Raw genomic sequence first — 19543 nt, 5'->3', positions numbered from 1 at the left:
CGGGCAGTGAGGGAGAGATCCAGGGGCTGAAAGCACGGCTTCCACTCCATCCCGTTAAGTGTCAGGTGTGACAGGGCCCAATGAACAGCACCCCCGTCCCCCATCCCAGGCCCGGCCTATGAGTCAGGAGGGTCAGCAAAGTAGACAAAACACAGACTTTATGATAAACAAGGGCCCGGTTCCTGCGGGGAGTTTACTGTGGCCTCCTCCCTCTGCTGGGCCGAGGGACTCTGCTGTTTAAACCAGTCTCATGGGTTCCTCTGCGGCTCAGCAGCACCAGGAGTGGGGACAGGAGAGGACGAGCGAGACGGGCACCGGCGTGCTGAGCCCGGCCCTCAGCCCCGCCAGCCCGCACCGCATACCTCACTGCGTACAGGCACGGGGCTGCGCAGAGAAAGGCGCACAGGCAGCAGCTCCTCCAGAGGCTCAGTTTTTATTTTTTATTTAGCGACTCAGATTGAGATCACATAACCCTCCCAGTAGGTTTAGGTTTTGAGGGATCGTAGTAAAGAGAAGCCGTGGACCACCAGTGACAGTTAAGGTCTTGAGCAGAGGACACAATGTGCCCGAGACGGCAGCGGACAGAAAGGGTGGCCCCCGAGGCGCCCGGTGCCCACGACTCAGTGTTCCAAGCATGTGCCGCCCTGGCTCTGGGGGCGGAGGTGGGACCGGAAGCACCAGGCCTCTCTTCAGCCCAGTGGACATCGACCAGAACTTTCTACAGAAGAACTTGTGCTTTTAGGCCTCGGCTATTTTCTGGAGACACCACTGAGAATTCAGCTGTCACCCAGGGTCGCTGACAAGCCCCCAGGACTGAACATTTATCGCTGCCGGGATAGGTTAACTCCATCCTGAGACAGGTGGGTGGTCTCACGTCCACTCCCGGAGGCCTGGAGAATCCGACGAGAGGGAAAGGAGAGAGACGGGCTTCCGTGTTCCTGAGCGAGGGCAAGAGCGCGAGGTGGCGGGAGGAGGCGGTGCTCAGTTCTGCAGCTGGGACACCTCGTGCAGGTACGCAGCCAGCATCTTGGTGCCTTCAATGTAGTTGTGCCTGACAGGGAGGAACAGTCACCACGCTGCCTGGTGTCCCGAGGGCCGGGCACACATGCTGCATTCCTTCCGGAAGCAGACGTCCCACCGTCCTGGCGTGCTGGCCCTGAGTGCTGCTTGCCTTGGTTCTCAAGTCCAGTCCGGCTGCCCCACCAGGGACCAGCCCTGGTCCTGGTCTAACAGAACGCGCGGCTCTCACCCGGTACTGAGTGTGAAGGGCCTTACCTGGACCACAGCTGCTCCCGGTCTGTCTGGATGCGAGGTCTCCACCTTGTGTCCTAACACCCAGGGCTCTGCGCTCTCCCCGTGCCCTCCAAGCAGGGCCTTTCTTTGCCTCAGTCCCTGACTGGCCCACCCCAGTCACCCCAAGACGGCCCCTCTTTTCTGCCCTCACCTGTTGAGCTTTTCATTCTGGGAGTGGGCTCCGTCATCTGCTGACCCCACGGGCAACAGCATGACATTCTTCCCCGTGGCCTCCTGAAATGTCAAAGTCACAGGAATACTGCCGCCTTCCCTGGTCAAGTCCGGCTCAACACCAAAAACTGAGGGGGAATGGAATAAAAGACACCGAGCTTTAGGGCTACGAGGCCAGGGATCCGCCACAGATCTACTGGCCCACAACCCCAAGTCCAAATCAGCAGCCCTGCTCTCAAGGTTGGAGGTGGCACAGCCCAGCCCGACACAGCCACGTGCCCACGATCCGCCAGCGCCTATCAGCCCCCAAAGAGGATGTCTGACCTGTCTTCAGGGCTCTTCTCCCAGCCAAGTAATGAGGGTGGTTGAAGTCGGATACCCAGGGCTTCCCGCCGTGGCCCAGGTACACCTTGAACTTGTTGGGACTGTGCAGTTCAGCAAACTTCTTGGTCAAGTAGCTCGTAACCTGAGGCACAGGCAGGAGAGACAGTGTCTTCTAAGCCTGGCCTCTGATCTAGTGCTGGAGATCTACTCCACAGCAGCCTCTGGCGGCGAGTCCACAGTCGTCTACAACGGGTCTATAAGGGGTCTACAGTGAGTCTATGGGTCTACAGTGAGTCTCATCTGCTGCTGCTAAACACTGGTCTGCATAACTACGATAACAGAAAAAGGGATTTTATCATGAAACAAACTTCAGTTATTTAAGGTAAAAGGTCATGTTTTAATTTCAAGCAATTCACCCTTTACGTAGATATTCCCATATGATGTTAATATTTAAATCCCATATGATGATAACACTTAAATCAAGTTTAAAGAAAACGCCCCTTGACTCGCTTTACAAAAATGATTACGTCTAAAGCAAAAACAGAGCCAGGTGCTGACCCAGGGTCACCTCGTGATGAGAAAGTCTCAGTCCTAGGCTTGGAGAGTGGCCCTCAGTTTGCCCTCCCAACAGGGAAGCTCTTGACTCCGTCTCTCCATGAAACCTCCCCGGGTGAGGAGGAGGGACTGTTCCCCCGCAAGCCTGGCTGACTTTCAGATACCAGACGCTGCCCCACTCCGGATTCTCCCCCTCTGGAATCTGCCCCCCAATCCTGGACTCTCCCCCTCTGGACTCTTCCTCCTCTGCTGCTCACCAGGGACCAAAGGCCTGTGGACTCCCACCATAACACATGCAGTCCCAAGTCAGCAACTGCCTTGAGCCTCCGGATGAGGTCAGAGATGAGATTTTAGCAGGCCTCAGCAGTGACAGAGGCCACTCGCACAGGATGCCTTTTCATACAACCTTTACCTCTGATTAGCTCTGAACTGCTTATTCCAGCAATCGCTGAGCTGGCGAGAGCCAAGGACAGGGCTGCGCGGGCGGAGGCACGCTCTCCTGCTGCCCAGAGCCCTGGTGGCAGGCGCTGCGTGCATGGCACACCCTCCCCGCACCCCTGTGCCCCACGTGCCTGCTCGGTGACCACTTCAGGAGTCATGTCTGGCACGAGCCTGATGGAGAACTTGCCGACCACCTTGCGAGGAATCACGGTCTTGGCCCCCGACCCAGAGAAGGCACCTTCGATCCCGTGGAGGGAGAGCGACGGGTACCGCCACCTGTGCATCAGGATGTCTTTCTGCAGAAAAACAACAAAGTGGGTCAGAGACGGCACCGCCTGCTCACATAGGAGCCCGGCCGGCCTGGGGTCCACACACCGTCAGGAAGGCAGGAGCGACCCGGCAGCCGCTACAACAGCCCCCAAGTGGGGGCCCTGTGCGTCCAGGACGGCCGCCAAGCGTGTCCCCTCCGCGCCTCCCAGTGAGTCCGCACCGCCCGGGTCAACAGAACTGACCACACAGGAGCCACGGCGTTCTGGCCGGCCCCACCCATATGAGGGCTGTTGCAGAGCCAGGGGCACCAGGAGGGGGAGGGAGGCATGACCCCGGCCATCCTAGGTCCTAGGCTTACAGGACACCAAGGGTGGGGCAAGCTCCCTGAGGAGGGCAAGCCAGGCTGTGCACCACGTCCTAGGCCGGTGCCCACGGACAAGCCCGGCAGCCTCTGCCACGGGGACTGGCACAAGGCAGCCCCCCATCTCGCAAGCGTCTACTTGACACAACCGCCTCTCATGCCCCTCTTGTCCCAGCAGTGGCACGCGACGTATCAGGAGAGGACACGCCGCCGCCTGAACCCCTGGGCTTCCTCGGCGACCCAGCACGTAACTCTGGACGTGTCTGTGAACCAAAGAGCCCAGTGACAGCCGGAAGGAGCAAACATGGCCCTTAAGCAGACACCTCACGTAAAGGCAAACATTACCGGAAGGCAGCGGGGCAGGAGGAAATACACGTGTGTCCAGAGCCCAACCTGCCCCAGACTCGTCCCTCCCCAGGGACTAGTCTCTCTTGGTCACGGCGTCAGGACCCAACCGACTACTGCCCACGAGGGACCCGTCTCGGCTCCGCCTGTGAAATCCTTACTCCGCTCGGTCCTCTCCGATGTGTCCTGAGCCTGAGGGGTCCCTGGTCCCGCCTCCCCGTCCCCCCAGCGGCCCCTGCAGCTCCTATCCCACCACACCCCCTGCTCGTAGTCTGTCCCCAGCGAGGTCTCACCAGCACGTCCCTCTACTCAACACCAGTCACCGCCGTCTTCCAGGATAGCGCACGAGCTCCTCGGCAGATCAGAGGCCTTTGCATCAGGCATCTTCACTCCGAACCCCGGGCCTCACTGGCCGCCCACGAGCGGGACAGCTGAGCCCTGCTCTGCGGCTCAGCCCCGCCTGTCTCCTGCAGGCCCGGTGGCACTCCTGTCTAAGGAGGCCTCCCCCTTCCCCCAGGCGCCAGACCACCCCACGGTGGCCTCCGTACACCCCCTAAGCTTCTCTGCCCGTCTGTCACCTGGAGAGGTGACACTCAAGGGCCCAGCCCGGGGTTGTGCCCCTCCTGCATCCCCAGGGCCTGCCGCTGCGGCTCAATGAAAGCTTAGTTAACCACGTGAACTTATCGTCACACCTCAGAAACCAGGAACTAAGCTAATTAAGAGAAAAGTCACAACACGATTTTCTCCTGACAGTTAAGTAGACATTTTGTGCAAATGGTTTCCACCTCAGCACCCAGCTCCGTCAGGAACGGCTTAAATCATCTCTGGGCCGGTGGTAAAGCGACTTGCCTGCACGTGCAAATGAGGAAAAGCCCCGCCTCTCTGCGGACGCCCCCCAGCTCCGAGGTCTCCACAGTCAGCACCTGACACGTTAAAGAGCTCCCAGCTCCCAGCCTGGCGCGTGGTGCCTTCCGGCGCCTGCACCGTCTGGCTGCTCCCGTGCCCGGGGTGCGCCCGAGTCGGTCCAGCCCTCAGCCTCCTCCCCGGGTCCCCAGGACCGGGGACACTGCAAGCCCGGCAGGGGGCAGCACCTTGCAGTCGTGCAGCAGGGTCTCTGTCCCCACGTCCCGGGCGTACTCCTGCAGGTCGAAGTCGATCTTGTCGTAGAGCTCCAGCTCCTCGTCTGTTACGGAGGCCACCGCCTCGCTGATGCCGGGGACGAGGATCTTCCCCTTCCGGTCCGTCAGGCAGCCTGGAGGAGTGGGGAGGGTGAGCACGCAGCGTGCACGCACCTCTTAAGCCGCTTTGTTACCCTAACAACCCAGGGAGGAGAGCGGGGTCACCTTCCGTGTAAGACACGGAAGGTAGGTGAGCCGTCCACGGTCACGGAGCAGGATACACACGGAGCAAACAGGCTCCCGCAAGCCCGCCCTGAAAACCACTCCTCTGTCCATCATGTCCTGTTTAAGGCACGTCCCACGAGAAACCACCTGCTCCCACGCTGAGGACGGAAAACCCAGTGGGGCAGGGTAGACTCCAGTCCCAGAAAAGTCCACTCCACGCAGGGCAGCCGCTGCCCGCCAGGGAAGGAAACAGGACTGAGCACATGGCGGGCCGAGGCCGCGCGCCGGGGGGACAACAGGCAAGGGAGCCGTGGCCTCGCTCTCAAAGGGTTGAGCGCACAGGAGACCGCTGCGGCGAGTCACAGCGTCAACTAGACTGAGGCAGATGCCCTCCAGGGACGTAAGACACAACGGCGTCCAGAGGAAGGACAGCCGTGATGCCAGATGACAGGGCAGGCGGGGTGCCCGAGTCGGGCCGCGGAGACAACGTGGGGGAGAGGGGAGGCAGAAATGAAGCATGGGGGTCTTTTAAAGGGAACAGTCAGTTGCGGGGGGGGAGGGACAGAAGGCATGAAGCAGCCTGGAAGCAGTGCCCGCACCAACCTCCCGCCCAACTGCCACGCGGTGACGGAGCCCACGCTCACCCATCAGCATGATGAGGTCGGTCATGGCCTCGTGCACCGAGCCGCCGTACACGCCGGAGTGCAGGTCCCTGTTGCTGCATTCCACCTGCGGACACACAGCCACCCTGCTTGGCTGCTCACGGGAGCCCGTTCTTACCACGCGACAGTAAAGTGAGCAAAGAACATTCACACGACCATTTTCGAAATCAAAATCTGCTCCCTCAACAAGCAAAGCAAGGTGCTTCCTCAGTGCCAGAACTCTGGCAACAACCAAAAAATCCTCTTGGAAACGCCAACCACAGGAGAAAGCATGGGCACCCAGAGCCCTCCCAGCGGCTCCCCGCACGACCCGGCACTGACCTCAATGAAGAAGTAGCAGATGCCCCGGAGCCCATAGGTGATGCAGGGCTTGGTCTTCCCCAGCCAGTAGTTGTCGGAGATGCAGACGTAGTCCACATCCTTAAAGAACGCGTCCTTCTGGGCAAAGATCAGCTCATCCAGGCCTTCGGAGCCAGACTCCTCCATGCCCTCCAGACAGAAGCGGACGTTGACGGGGACTTCCTGGGCAGGAGACCGGAAGGAAGGCACTCAGCGCTCACGGACTTAGAAGCAACAGCCAGGAAGCCACCCAATGTTGTGAAGTCACGCATTTCAAATAACCGACTTCCTCCAGACCGACCACTGGGCGGGCTGTGTGTGGCCCACAGAGACCCTCAGTCCCCAGGCACTGGGCCACCAGGGGACAAGCGTGGCTTCGGCTAGTCCCCCTTAGAAGGACTCCTTCCAAGGAGCTCCGAGCCCGACCACATGTGCCACTCATCGGGGTCTCTGCGCTCACCCAGCGCAAATCAGCATCTCCAGCAAAGCTGAGCCGCTCTCTCTAAAACAAAGGCCGAGACACAGACAGCCAGAGCCTTCATCTGCGTGGCCAGCAGCAGCGCACGCAAGAGCGAGAGAGCTTCCCGCAGTTCACAAGGTGCTTCACGCACTGCAGGGCCTTCTCTTCCAGAGTTGACAGTGACCCTAAGGTGCCACCTGGCTCCTGCTCGGTGGCCTTCCAGGTCTCCCCAAGGCTGTGCTGTGAGGCACGTGGCCCTTCCACAGGAGAGATCGTGAAGCCACACCTGAGCGAGGCGATGCCAAAGGCCATGGAAGGCTGAGCCTGTACGGACTCACGTGTGCGGGGTCCTAGCTCAGAGCTGCCACTCCAGTGGAACAGGGGGGAGGGGAGGTGCGCTGGGCAGCTCTGCCCTGCACGTGGCCACCCTTCCGCTCGGCCACCAGGGGCCCTGGAGGGGAGGGGCCTTCCCGGCCCGAGCCCAGCTCCCTCGAACCCTTTTCAGATCCACCACCCCACGTCCCGACCAAAATGCTTGTCTCATCATTCTTGTCGCAACACAAGATAAAAGCAAGATGCAGAAACTGCCTATATGTTAGGATCACAATTAGATTAAAAAGAATTCTTGAAAAGATTGGTCAGTAACAAAATATTAAGTCTCTGAGGCCTGGATTCTAGGCACCTCTTTTTTCTCTCTACTTTTCTGTATTTTACAAACTTTCAACAAGGAGCAGATGTTTCACTTAAGGAAATATTTTTTAAAAATCAAATTTACTTTTAGGAGGATAAAAACGGCACAGAGAAAGTAAGGGTTTGTCGGCTAGCACAGGGCCGGGGTCACGCCCTGGCAAGCACCCACTTCCCAGGCGCGGTCAGAGTCCGGAACTCTCACCTGCCTGGGTCCCTGCTGAGTCACCAACAGGGTGACCTTGGGACAACTGTAAAACCACTGCACCTTCAATGTTTCCCCAAACTGGAAAACAACCTATAAACTGGAAGATGACCCAACTGTGCTGATACAGTCTCGGGGGGAAGCCCGCTATCTCCTGGCCCGTGCTCTCTGATCTTCATGGGCTGTTCTGGGAACAGAAAGTCCCACTCTGCATCCCCAGGTGGAGCAGGTGAATCGGGCACTAGATGTGGGCAGCGTACCTGACCCGTTTTCTGGAAGGCCTCCAGGGCGTTCATCCAGCCGGCCACCGGCCCCTTATCATCGGTGGCTCCTCTCCCGTACAGTTTGCCTGGAACAGCAACCAGCAAGTTCATCAGGTGACGGTCACAGCGCACAGAAAGGAGCACCTCTCGGTGAGCACCTGACGACATCCCAGCGCGACCCTGCGCAGCCATCCTAAGCCTCTTCTTCGTGTCAGAAGCCCCATTTCCATTCTATCAGGAGCCCCGAGTCTCCACCCAACACGATCGTTAGGATCTTCCAGAGAACTCGCCGATCTAAGAGCAAGCGGCGGGAGTGCGGCCAAGTCCCCGCCGCCTCAGGGCACGGCTGCAAGCCCAGCTCTGCGGGACCAGTGCCACTTGGCTAGTGTGTTAAAATCTAGTCCACAGCCAGCCGGCAGCAGCGCGCGAGGGAAACCTGGCTGGATGCAGGTGCACCGACCGAGGAGGACCACAGTCTCACCCACACCACAGCCCAGTTGGATGAAGAACAGAACCGACGCTCGTCACGTACCTCGCTAGGTTATCACTAAAGGACAGGATGCCACCCCTCCCCAGGGTGACCGGTCACCTCCCCTCGGCACAGCCACCTCTGGGACCCCCGTACAAAGGCGGGCGTCTGGGCTGGGCACCGGCCACCTTGAAGGACACGAGGGAAACAAGCCCTGACCCCCCTCCCAGACGGGACGCAGCGTAAGGCCCGAGGGAGGCCAGCACCCCGGGCGCCGCGTGCTCGGGGGCCCCTCCCCTCAGTCTGTCCCAGTCGGTCCTCTGTCCTCCTCACCCTTAGCCTGTTTTCAACGTTCGCCGGGTCAACCTGACCCGCCCCAAAGCGGCGTGGGGCTTGAAGCCATCCCTGCCTCGGGGATTTCTTTTTAAAACGAAATCTGCTTTTCACAAAAGCTAAAGAGCTCGTCTAAGACGCATCCTCGTCCCTGGGGCAAACACTGACCAAGCGACCCCAGGGAGCGGGGCTGTGCGGACCGAGGTGGACAGAGACCGAGAGCGCCCACCCCCAGCCCGGCATGCCAGCAGCCATGTGTGGGCAGCTTCTCCGGGCTACGGGGCGCTCCAGGTTCTTCCATCCTACATGTCTGTGTGTCTGTCTGGGGGTGGGCTGTCAGGGAGGGGCTGAGCAGTAGGAGACCAGGGCTGGCACAGGAGGAGGCGCAGTGAGGGGAGAGATGGGGACCGCTGGGTCCCCCAGGAGGCTCCGCTGTGGGGCAGGGCGGGAGGCGGTGCAGGACCCGCCTCCACAGGCCAGGGGAGGGCCTTGCAAGGGGGGAGAGAAGGGGCGGGACGAGGATGACCTCCGGGGGGTCCTGGTGCAGGGGGGAGCGGAGGAGGGGCGCCGCTGGGAGAGGGGAGAGGGGACGAGAGGAAGGGCGGGGGCCTAGGCCCTGGACTGAGGACACGTTAGCAAGCGCAGCCTGAGGACCGCTGTGTGCAGCAATGACGTGACTGTCCCTGAGCCGGGGAAGCTCCAACAGAAACTCAGAGTGCCCCGCCAGAAAGGCTTTACTTAGAGACGGTCTGGACTCGGCCCAAGGGGATGAGGCACAAACAAAGGGGCTGCTCCATGTGGCGAAAGGCTGCGTCCAGTGCGGAAACGTGAAGGTTCAGTGACGAAGGCAGGAGGAGCCTTTACCCGGGGCGGGTTGGGGGGCAGCGAGAAGAGGGGCCAGTGCGGGGGCCGTGAAGAGGTGCGCGAGGTGCCCGCGGGGCCCAGCCCGGGAGCCCTCGATGGCTTCACGGAGCCGTCACTGCCAGCCTCACCAGGGCAGCAGGCATCGGGGAAAGGCCGACGCTTCCCTAAACCCTGATGGGAGCTGCTGAAATGCGCCACGGAAGCAGCTACGAATCGGCTCAGATTTGGATCCCAGGTTTGGGGAGGCTGCGCCGCCTCAATTCAGATCAGGCTTCCTGGGAAAGTGTCAGCAGGAGAGGGAAGCCCAGCAGGCCCAAGGCCCCAGAGACGTGGTTCCACAAAGAAAGGAAGGCTTTCGGAGGTTTCAAGGACGGATGCACACGCGGGAGGCTTCCAGACCCCAATTTCTAGATCATGTACAAACAGCCAGCTCTGGAAGGACAACCCAGAGGCCACGGGTGTACCTCCTAAGCAAATGCCACAAGTCCTCTTCCTCGGGGAAGCGTCCTTACCGTCTCGCTCCACCAAGGTGAAGGGCTCGCTGTCCCAGCCGTCCTCCAGGGCTGCCGGCTGCACGTCCAGATGTCCATAAATGCACACCGTTTTCTTCTGCGGGTCGGAGCCCAGCGTGCCGAGTAAAATGGGTGGAAGTGGTATCTCCGAGCCATCAGGGAGCTGGGGGAGGGGAGGAGGCCATGGAGGACAGGCTTTGTTTCAAGAGGGTGGTGTTTACAGCAGATGTTATCAACATGCCCTGGACAATCTTACGTGTTCTCATCAACCATTTCTATTGCAGAGTTCAAGATCATACTGTTCAACCGAGTCATTAATTAACAAGAATATACCTTCCCATAATCCGGAGCACAGAGACTGGACTACGGCCACACCACCCCGAACGCGCCCCATCTCATCAGAGCACAGAGAGTGAATTACGTTTACCAACTGCAGGTGGCTTGGTCAACTTTTAAAGGTTGATTTTTGAAAAAAACTTTTATGTAACAAAACATATTACAAAGGCTGAGTTTGGGATGCAGCTTAATTCATTATTTTCTAAAATAATGTATAAAAACTACTGTAATCTTAAAGCAGAAGATACACTTTGAAGTTTTTTATGTAAATTACAATCATGCACAGAAAGGGCCGTTAGACCAGGGTATGATGAACTGCACTTTGCAGTAGGCCACACTGCATCAAGCCGCAGTAGCTGGGACTCCTGAGCCTCCTCCCAAAGGCCGTATCAGCCTCCCAGTCCCCTGAGAACGGGGGACAGATATTAATCTCAGGATTCCTTCCTCATCTAGGGTAGAAATGCAGGTGTACGAAGGCAAGTCAGTGCCAAGCCCCACATCAAACTCAGGTCCCTTCCAACATTCACATCAGCTGAGCGCCTGCACCTTTCATGGTAAACCATGGCCCACTAAAGGCCCTGCAAAATATCCGGCACCCCATCCTCCTCGCCCCTTCCTGCGGTCTAAGAGGACAACCCGAGGTCCTTACAAAGTGCCACCAACGGCAGGGAGGGTGAAAGGAGCACGTCCTGAGTTTCAACTGCAGGAGTGAGGATGAGTCACAGAGGAGCCATCACACACCTGGGTGTCAGGCTAGTTACTAGAAAATGCTCTGAAAACATACGTAACTAAAGAGAACACACAAACCTAACTGGTAATGAAACTATGGCAACGACTTACAATTAAGAGGTAAAATGAGAAGCAGCTAAAACCGACAAGCAAATCAGGACAAGGCTGGTGATGGGCCAGTAAAACTGTCCTTCTCCAAACTCCCAGGGGCACTGAGCACCTCTACGTGTCTGCGCACGCATCAGGGAACGCTCCAGGCCGCCGAGTGCTCTCAGGATACGGGATCTGTCTTTCCAGTGCACCCGACTCATAAATGCCAACTTAAGTAACTGCTGCTGGCCCTGCAGCTGCCCACGCGCAATCCTGGACTCCGCCTCGCCACGCACCCATGCGAGCTGCCCTGGGGCTGTGTCCTCGTGAGGACGGCCTGTAGCCACCAGGGCAAAGAACCGTGCTCAAAACCAAACGCCCTGACCTGGTCACACGAGACACAGGGTGCTGCCGTCCCAGCTGGCCCTTAGCTCGCCTCAGAGGAAAGCGATTTTTAAACAACAGATTTTCTCTAAATAAATCTCTGCTCCAGGCAGCTCCTCCGAAACACTTCAGCATTTTCTAAGAAGCCACTTGGGCCCATAGATATTCATACTGCAAACTGCAAATCTCTCTCTGAGCTTCCCCACTTACTCAGATGTCACAGGACAAGGCCTGGGCGAGAGACACAGTGACGTGTTTACAGGGAGAACACACTGTCCTCTCCCAGCACCTGTCTGGGCACAAGTCTGTGACACGGGGTCCTCACGTCTCCCTGCTTTCCACCCATTCTAACGGCCGCCACACGAGTCCAGCTCCCGACCCCTGACCCACTGCACCGGCGCCGGGGGCTCTTCCGTCACTGCTCTGCTCAGCAGCCATGACTACTCCATTTGCTGAGCTCCTCTGTCTGGCATTGGGGCCCTCAGGGACTGGGCCCGCCACCGCCCGGGGCAGCGCTGGGCTGCACGCAGGCCGGACGTGACCGCTCCTGCACCGATCCTGGCAGGGAGGCCCCAGGAGCCCCAAATCAGCCCTCCCACCATCACCCCGGCCCCTGAGCCTTGCCCAGCAGGGACCGGGCTCCCAACATCATCTCTCCTCCGTGAGCCTGAAGTTACCCCAGCTTCTGCGCATACAAGTGCTGACAGCCACCCCACACCTGCCCCAAGTCACCACCACCTCCAGTAAAGGGCAACACCGCTGCCCGATGAACTGATGGGCAGAGGGGACCACATGCGCTATGGCTGCGCCCCACGAGGACCTCGGCAGAGCTTCTCTAACAGTGATGAAAGCTGCCAAACTCCTGCCCTGATAAAAGTAGGCATCATGGAACTCAAATAGTGTGGCAGTCATTTAGTCTTTCGTGGAAGGTCCTTTCTGAAGAACCGCACTGTAACATCTGTGTTAAACAGAATAGATCCATCTATTTTAACAAAACAACTCTTAAAGATTATTTGCCACCTAGATTTTTTTTTAATGTATGAGGAAAAAAGGAAGAGGAAGCAAGTCAAGTATGCTCCTAACAGAAACTAACTCAAAGAAACTTGGTTTAGCCTCTCATGAGCGGGCAAAGTGCCAGGAAGCTCTAATGTGTCTTAAGTAACCTTCAGTTAACTATTAAGTCTGTGGTCAGAAGAAATCTCACACAAACACCACTGGACTGGGACTCGGAAGGCCCAGATTCTAACCTCCTTTGCCATATGGGCCTGTTATTGGTTCCCAGGGAGACGGAGCCCATCTGGGCCTCTGGGTCCTTCCATGTATGAAAAGAGCTGGATGTCCATATCTGAAATCCCAGGATATGGTTTCAGCGGACACGTCAATCATCAGGCAAGAGAACCAAGATAAACCAAAGCCAGTTATCACTGCAACATAAAAGAGCGTTACAAACTTTGAAAATGCATGCCGTGAAACCTGTAATTAACACGGGACTGAAATCATCTGAAAGGAAAAGAGTGGAATAATGTACCATAAAGTGAGATCGTTCATGCAAGTCAGAATCTGTCAGACTCCTGCATTAAAATGCAACTGAGCCCCAAGTCCCACACATAAAGTAGCCCTTTTCCAGGAACCAAGTCATGAAAAGTGCCGTTTCTACCAACGGGGGACACAGTGGGTGTGAGTGGGAGTTTCCATTAGTTTTGCATCTGATTGGCAAAGAGCAACTTCCTGGTCTGAAGGCTGACTGACTTCTGGGAAGGAACGTCAGCTCGCCCCAGAATGGCCATCATGTTAACTTCTGCTTAGCTAACACTCAACAGTTCTCCTTCCTAGAGAACAGTGATGAGTATCACAAATTTCTCTCTAATCCAGCTCAAGAAATCACACAGCTTAGCATCCAAATCAGGCCTGCTTTGTTTGTTTGAAAGACCAGCAGGTTATCTGAAGCAAAGACGTGTAAGAACTAGCCAAGTCCTATCAACTCCTCAGTAAACCTGCTCGCTGTGGCTCTGCAGCGCGGAGAGCGCCGGCCGCATACCTTCTGGTTCCCAATGTCCACCAGCTCCACGGAGCCCCCCAGCTGCTTGATGTCGGCGGCGGCGACCTCCATCATCCTCCTGATCTCGCCTCTCTTCTCCGGCCACGCAGACACGCTCTGGATGGCCACCCATTCCGCAAGTTTCTGTTTGTGGATAATAAGCACAAGAGATTCTGAAAAGGTGCTCCTTGAGGAAGGAAAGTACTCACAGTGTGCCACTGTCAGGCCCACAGAGGTCACTTGCTACCTGCGGCCACTCCATTTGGAACATGCTGCCCAGACGCAGAAGAAGAGCTCCATGGCATCTGCTTTTTGCTTAAGATATAAAGGGACTGCCTGTACCGACCCTACACCAAGAACTATACAGCATGACAGGAAAATCGTTAACCACTAAGCATGACGTGAGTGTAACATGTACAAAGTTCCACAAACACGTTTATATCTGCATCTGACAAAATTACAACTGAAGGATACAGAAAATACCCAATATTTTCAGAGTCCAAGTTGGCTTATTTATCATCCTGACGATGGCCAAGTTCTCTAAAATATGTTTTAGAATGAGAACTCTAAAGATTTCACCTGAAATATGTCTACCAAGGGTGATTTTAACGTATGATTCTTTAAGTTAACATCAAGAAACAGATTAATACATAACATTACCAAATCACTTAAAACATGCTAAATGTAAAATAGTTCTTTATATCTATCGCAAGAATAAACAAAAATCTTCAATTAGCTTTGCCCTTTCTAGAAACACGTATTAAGAGTTTCTGTCAAAAGCCAACTTATATACTGTAATGAGAAAGCAGAGGAAAAGATCTCTAGAGAATACACCTTTTTTAGTTACTTATTTATTTATTTATTTTTTTTAGTTACTTTTTTTTTGTGGTGCGAACACTTAAGATCAACTCAAGTACACGATACAGTATTGCTGACTATAATCACCACGCAGTGCACTGGATCCCCAGAACTTACCCATCTTGTAACTGAGGTTTGTACCCTTTGGCCAACACCTCCCCAGGCCCCCACCCACCGACAACCACCGTTCGACTCTCCACTTCTCTGAGCGCAACTTTTTCAGATTCCGCATGTGAGATCACATTAGCGTTGGTCTTTCTCCATCTAGACAGTATTTTTAACACTTGATTAGAACAGCATAATTCATGTCAGCTTCTTGAAAGCTCCTCTGGGTGCCACGGGATTAAACTGAACTTGAACGTTTACCAGAATACACATTCCCTTACCTTAACGTAGCGATCCTGATTCTCATCAACGTACTTAAACAGGGCAGTGAGGGCCGACATCTTCCAACCAGACCGCAGGCCTTGGAGGTTCTTGGAAGGAGGAAGAACCTGTCAGTGCCGCCTCGAGACAGGGTCCAACTGATCGACAGGCCTGGAGGCACTTGTGCAGGATCATAAACTGGACTCCACCCCCCGACCAGCACTGGATGCAGTCGTCACGAGGACTCCAGCAAGTGACCTAGGCAGATACAGTGGTTCCGGAAAGCAGTCAGAGGCTCAGGCTGATCTCCATTCTTTTTTCAGAAGGAAAAGGGACACAGAATTGTGTGTCAAAATGGAAGGTAATCGAAGGAAGGGCCTGAGTTGAAGACAATCTGATATAAATTAAAAGCAGGTACTCCCCAGGAGCACTGACATACCGGCATTTTAAAACGTTTTTTTAAATTTAATTTTACTCTCTTAAAGCCCACAACTTCCCCTTACTATTACCACAGAGGAAATAATCACGCCAAGGCTCCCAGCAAAAATGTCACATCTTGTCTCTCTGCCACAAACCAACAATACAGCAAACAAAGCCCGAGAAGAGGATCGTAATTCAGTTCAAGGAAACACAACCTGGGCCCAGAAACAGCCAAGACAACATACGAAACTCCACTAGGGCCCGATTAAGATTAAAGAAACTTCCAGCCTCCCAGGTGCATTTTCTAACATCCAGTTTCTGCTCTGTGCGACCCAACACGTCCTGCTCCACCTTACAAATACAGGGGGAAAGAAATCATGTGACTCATCATCTGTTTTGGTTGTTTGGCCATGTCTCAAGGCATGCAGGATCCTATTGATAGTTCCTCAACTAGGGACTGAACCCGTGCCCACTGCAGTGGAAGCTCGGAGTCCCAACCAATGGACTGCCAGGGAAGTCCTGACTCATCTTCTTTAAAAACTGGAATCAATATGAAGCACAGAAAATCCTGGAATTGGCACCTTCAAAACTGGTTCTCCCCCCTTCCTCCAACTGACAACTCAGGTTCCATCACGTGGCAAGACTCAAACCTCAGCAGTGACAGGAAGAAAGTGCTCAGGGACAGGGAGCAAACTCAGCACCCACCGCAGTGACGGCAAGTATTTCAGAAATGCAGCTGCAGAGTCACAAGACCCTACTACATCTCTGTAGTTACTGAGCAGAACGCCAGAAAAGCGCCTGCGTGTGGACACACTGTAGTTAAAGAGCATCTTTGTCTTGGTATAGGATTCTGAAGTGACTTCTAAAGACAGGAGAGACTTTATCCACTGAGACACGAAGCCTGGCAACAGATCGAGGAAGTGCAGTGTGAGTTCAGTAAGGTCAATCCTCTTCCCACACCCATAAAAGAGCACACAAACCTTCCAGCCAGCTCAGAGGGTTTCAGCTGAGGCTCTTTCCTCAAAGACAGGGATCCCTGAATGCAGAGGCACAGCATACAAGTCAAAGTTTTCAATCACAAAAGAAACCCGATTTAGCAGGACAATATGCTACATCAGGTACTTTTCATTTGAGTTTCTGGTCATTAAATGCCACAAATCCTACACTCACTGTGATATAGTCTCATTAATATTATGTTCTTTGAGGCCCAATTAACCAATGGACTTCCAGCAAAAGTCAAAGATTCAACTATCTAAGCTGCACCTTTTATCAAAGGAGAGTAAACAGAGACGGAGACCGACTGTTCAGCTCTGCAGGCCACCTCACCAAGGCTGGAGAAAAAGCAACTGCTCCTCTGAACTGATAACCGAGTCAGAGAGGTCAGGCCAGGTCCATTTCTCCTTCCCACTCACAGTTCTGGTTATTCCCGTTTCACCACCACTTCTTTTATATGCCCCGGGGAACTCAATTTATTAGGAGGAAAGTACTGAGCTGGAGTGAGCAAAAGCAAATATTTACCCTCTCAAAAGAAATGCCAGCCTCACTCTCCTCTTGGAATCTAAGGTTCTGGGGAGTAACATAACTTCAACAGTGAAACTCGTGTGAGAGGAAGAAGTGATACGGTAGCACCTGGAACCACCCAGCAACGCCTGCGAATGATTCTCCCAGTTCTGAGTGCCCCCATCCTGTCCCGCACTGATTCAAGGCACATGGTACCCTAAACAAATGCCTGAATCATGGCTTCAAATCTGTGTAAAACCACTGAAACAGCTGTGGAGACCTCCGGTTTGCCCAATCTAGACCTTCAATCCAAACGTACAGTTCTACAGAATTACTTCTCGCCACCCCTCCCTGCAAACACCAGGGACGACAAAGGCATGAATAAAACCTGCACCAGATCACCGAGCCAGCACTAGGATCCCTTGTCGGCGGCGCGGGAGGCTTGTGGGCCCTGCCCGCGAGGCCCAGGGTCTCAAGGACTCAGTGCAGGCCGAACTGGGACCAGGCATCACTCCACTTGACAGGTGAGAAAACGGAGACTGCCTGAGAGCTGCCAGCTGCCAACTCTCAGCCTTAAATGTGGGCGGGGGCTAGAGAGCCCTGACCCCGGGCCTCTGACCCCCGGGCGCAGGCCGTCCCGCGACACCAAACTCAGGCTTCACCAAGGGCTCTGCTGAAAGAGACAGGCTTTAGTTTTCTGCGGGCCTCGCCGAGGGAGGGTCGAGAGACCGGCGCGCGCGCGAGTCCTCCCCGCCGCCCCAGAGCCCAGAACCCCAAGCGGGCCTTCTGACCCGACACTCTCTTCTCCCGTCAGGCCGGCCACGCGCGGAGCGGGCCTGCGTCCTCGGCCCCCCAGCCGCGCCCGGCCTCCCCTGCTCCCCCGGAGGCGGCCCGGGGCCCCACGCTCCCGACCTCCGCCCAGCTGCCGCCGCCCTCAGGGGCCTCCCAGCCTAGCGGTCCGAGACAGCAGCTTACCAGCCAGCCGCTGCTGCCTCGCCGCTTCCGCACCACGTGCCCCGGTCACGCCCCCGGCGCGGGGCGGGGCGCCCTTGTCCGGAGGGCTGGCGTCGCTCCGCCCCCGCCGCCGTGCCGTCCACCAATCGCGGGCCTTGCTGGGGACGGCGTCGCCCCGCCCCCGCAGTCGTCCCGCCCCTCCACTGCGCGGTACGGGGGCGGGGGGGCTCCAAAGCACCTGCCTGGGCGGCGATATCCTTCCGTCCACCGCCTAGTGCTTTCACGGTGAGGTTCGAGAAGTGGTCTTTAGTGCAAGGTGGTCCGAAGTGGGGGCGCCCACACACACCCCGAACCCTCCCGCCGAAAGCTCCCGTCCCCGCAGGCTCCTGAGGGGCGCGCGTTGCAATTTCACGTATCTTTGGCACTTCGCTCGCCAAGCCTTCACCAGCACCATTGCTGAGAGGGGGAAATATTTTAGTATTTAGTCTTCCAATAATCCTAGGAATTAATGAAGAAAGTAGACCCATCATTTACTTATTCAGCACTTACTACTTCTCTTTTTAACCCTTACAAGGATCCTTGGGGGTACGATTATCTCCGTTAGAGTATTCCCCCAAAATTTGGCAGAACTTTTATCTCTCCCACATTCTTTCTTGTTTTAATAACAAGTTTAATAGTTGCAAGGGATGTCGTTTCCCACACCCTGTAAATATTTTGAAATAAAATTACCTAAATTTTTACATGGTTTGTTTTTTTCTTCGAAATTCTATTTCCATCCATATCCCTCACAGAATTTTGTCAAATTTTAACACGTTTATACTTGAGAGTCTTTTATTGATGATACTATCATACTTCTCTGCAACAGAATATGTATAAAAATTTAAATTAGTATTTACTATAGCTAGGAAGTTCTAAGTGTTAAATCTTTCCTCTGGGCTAAATTCTCATTACAATTATTAGTAGTACATGATTGATTAAAAAAACCACCTACATACATTATACGCTTTGGTAAAGAATTTTTAGCTATTTAAAGTAATTTATCAGAAATATATCCTTTACTCATATCTATTAGGCTTTAAAAAAAATAGTTCAGTTATCTATAAATGAGATTATTGCTCGAATGAGACAGGATTCGGTGAAAAACACAGCCAAAAAGGGTGATTTAGAATAAAATCCATAATACATTACCCATATATTAAAATTTTATGGGCATGTGGTAGAAATAAATAAGAGCAAAGAGGAAGCTTGGGTCCAAGTAAAAAGTGAATGTGCATTTACAGTACCTAATAATCATTTGACAAAAGTTAATGAAAATGTTTCTCCTGCAAATCTGAATAAAAGTTAAGAAAACGCACAATTTAATCTTGATACAAAACCCTTTTACTTGGAAATATAACGTTAATTGTCAGAAGGTGGAACTTTCTACCTCCTACTCCCTGAAATAAAGCAAAACATGCAACAGACAGGTGGTCTTGAGTGAGGAGGCGTTCTCCAATAACATACTTTCAAACTGTATTTCAAATTGTTCCTTTGTTTGGAGCATTTTGGCTTTTAAAGAGATAATAAATGTACAGCACTTAGAATGATGCCTGGGGTTGAGTGTCTGGGTCTGCTCAGGCTGCTCTAACAGAATATCAAAGACTGGATAGCTTATAAACAACAGAAATATATTTCGACCAGTTCTGGAGGCTGGAAGTCTAAGATCAAAGTGCTACCAGGTTCAGTGTCTGGTGAGAGCCCGCTTCCTGGTTCATGGACGCTGTCTTTTCTATACAACCTCACATGGCAGAAAGCTCTGTGGGGTCTCTTTTATAAGGACGCTCATCCCATTAATGAAGGTTCTGCCCTCATGACCTTATCACCTCCCGGAAGGTCTAATACCAAATACCTCCAAATACCATGCCCTTGGGGATTAGGTCTCAACATACGAATTTGGGGAGGACACACACCTGCAGTCTGTGTAGCTGTCTT

At 54.5% G+C, this 19543-nt stretch overlaps 1 protein-coding gene across 7 annotated transcripts; it reads right to left on the bottom strand.

Moving 5' to 3' along the window:
* Window positions 1–414: 414 nt before the first annotated feature.
* Window positions 415–17648, bottom strand: CNDP2 (carnosine dipeptidase 2). Of its 7 annotated transcripts, none has more exons than XM_060119016.1 (12): window positions 17594–17648; window positions 14719–14808; window positions 13475–13618; window positions 9898–10060; window positions 7717–7805; window positions 6087–6287; window positions 5748–5832; window positions 4852–5012; window positions 2916–3080; window positions 1789–1930; window positions 1445–1592; window positions 415–1051 (listed from the first exon to the last, which is right to left on the bottom strand). In XM_060119016.1, exons 2-12 carry the CDS (start codon window positions 14776–14778, stop codon window positions 982–984), a joined length of 1428 nt encoding a protein of 475 aa, XP_059974999.1. In that variant the 5' UTR covers window positions 14779–14808; window positions 17594–17648; the 3' UTR covers window positions 415–981. The 7 variants fall into 7 exon arrangements, with proteins under 7 accessions (XP_059974999.1, XP_059974994.1, XP_059974997.1 ...); XM_060119011.1 differs by having other exon boundaries at window positions 14719–15011; window positions 17594–17640; XM_060119014.1 differs by having other exon boundaries at window positions 14719–14956; window positions 17594–17640.
* Between the last annotated feature and the right edge of the window lie 1895 nt (window positions 17649–19543).

The sequence above is a fragment of the Mesoplodon densirostris genome, chromosome 15 (genome assembly GCF_025265405.1).
Source record: "Mesoplodon densirostris isolate mMesDen1 chromosome 15, mMesDen1 primary haplotype, whole genome shotgun sequence".
In the NCBI taxonomy this organism is placed as follows: domain Eukaryota; kingdom Metazoa; phylum Chordata; class Mammalia; order Artiodactyla; family Ziphiidae; genus Mesoplodon; species Mesoplodon densirostris.
Note: the sequence above shows the minus strand (reverse complement) of the source record. Positions and strands in the feature narration are given on the sequence as shown.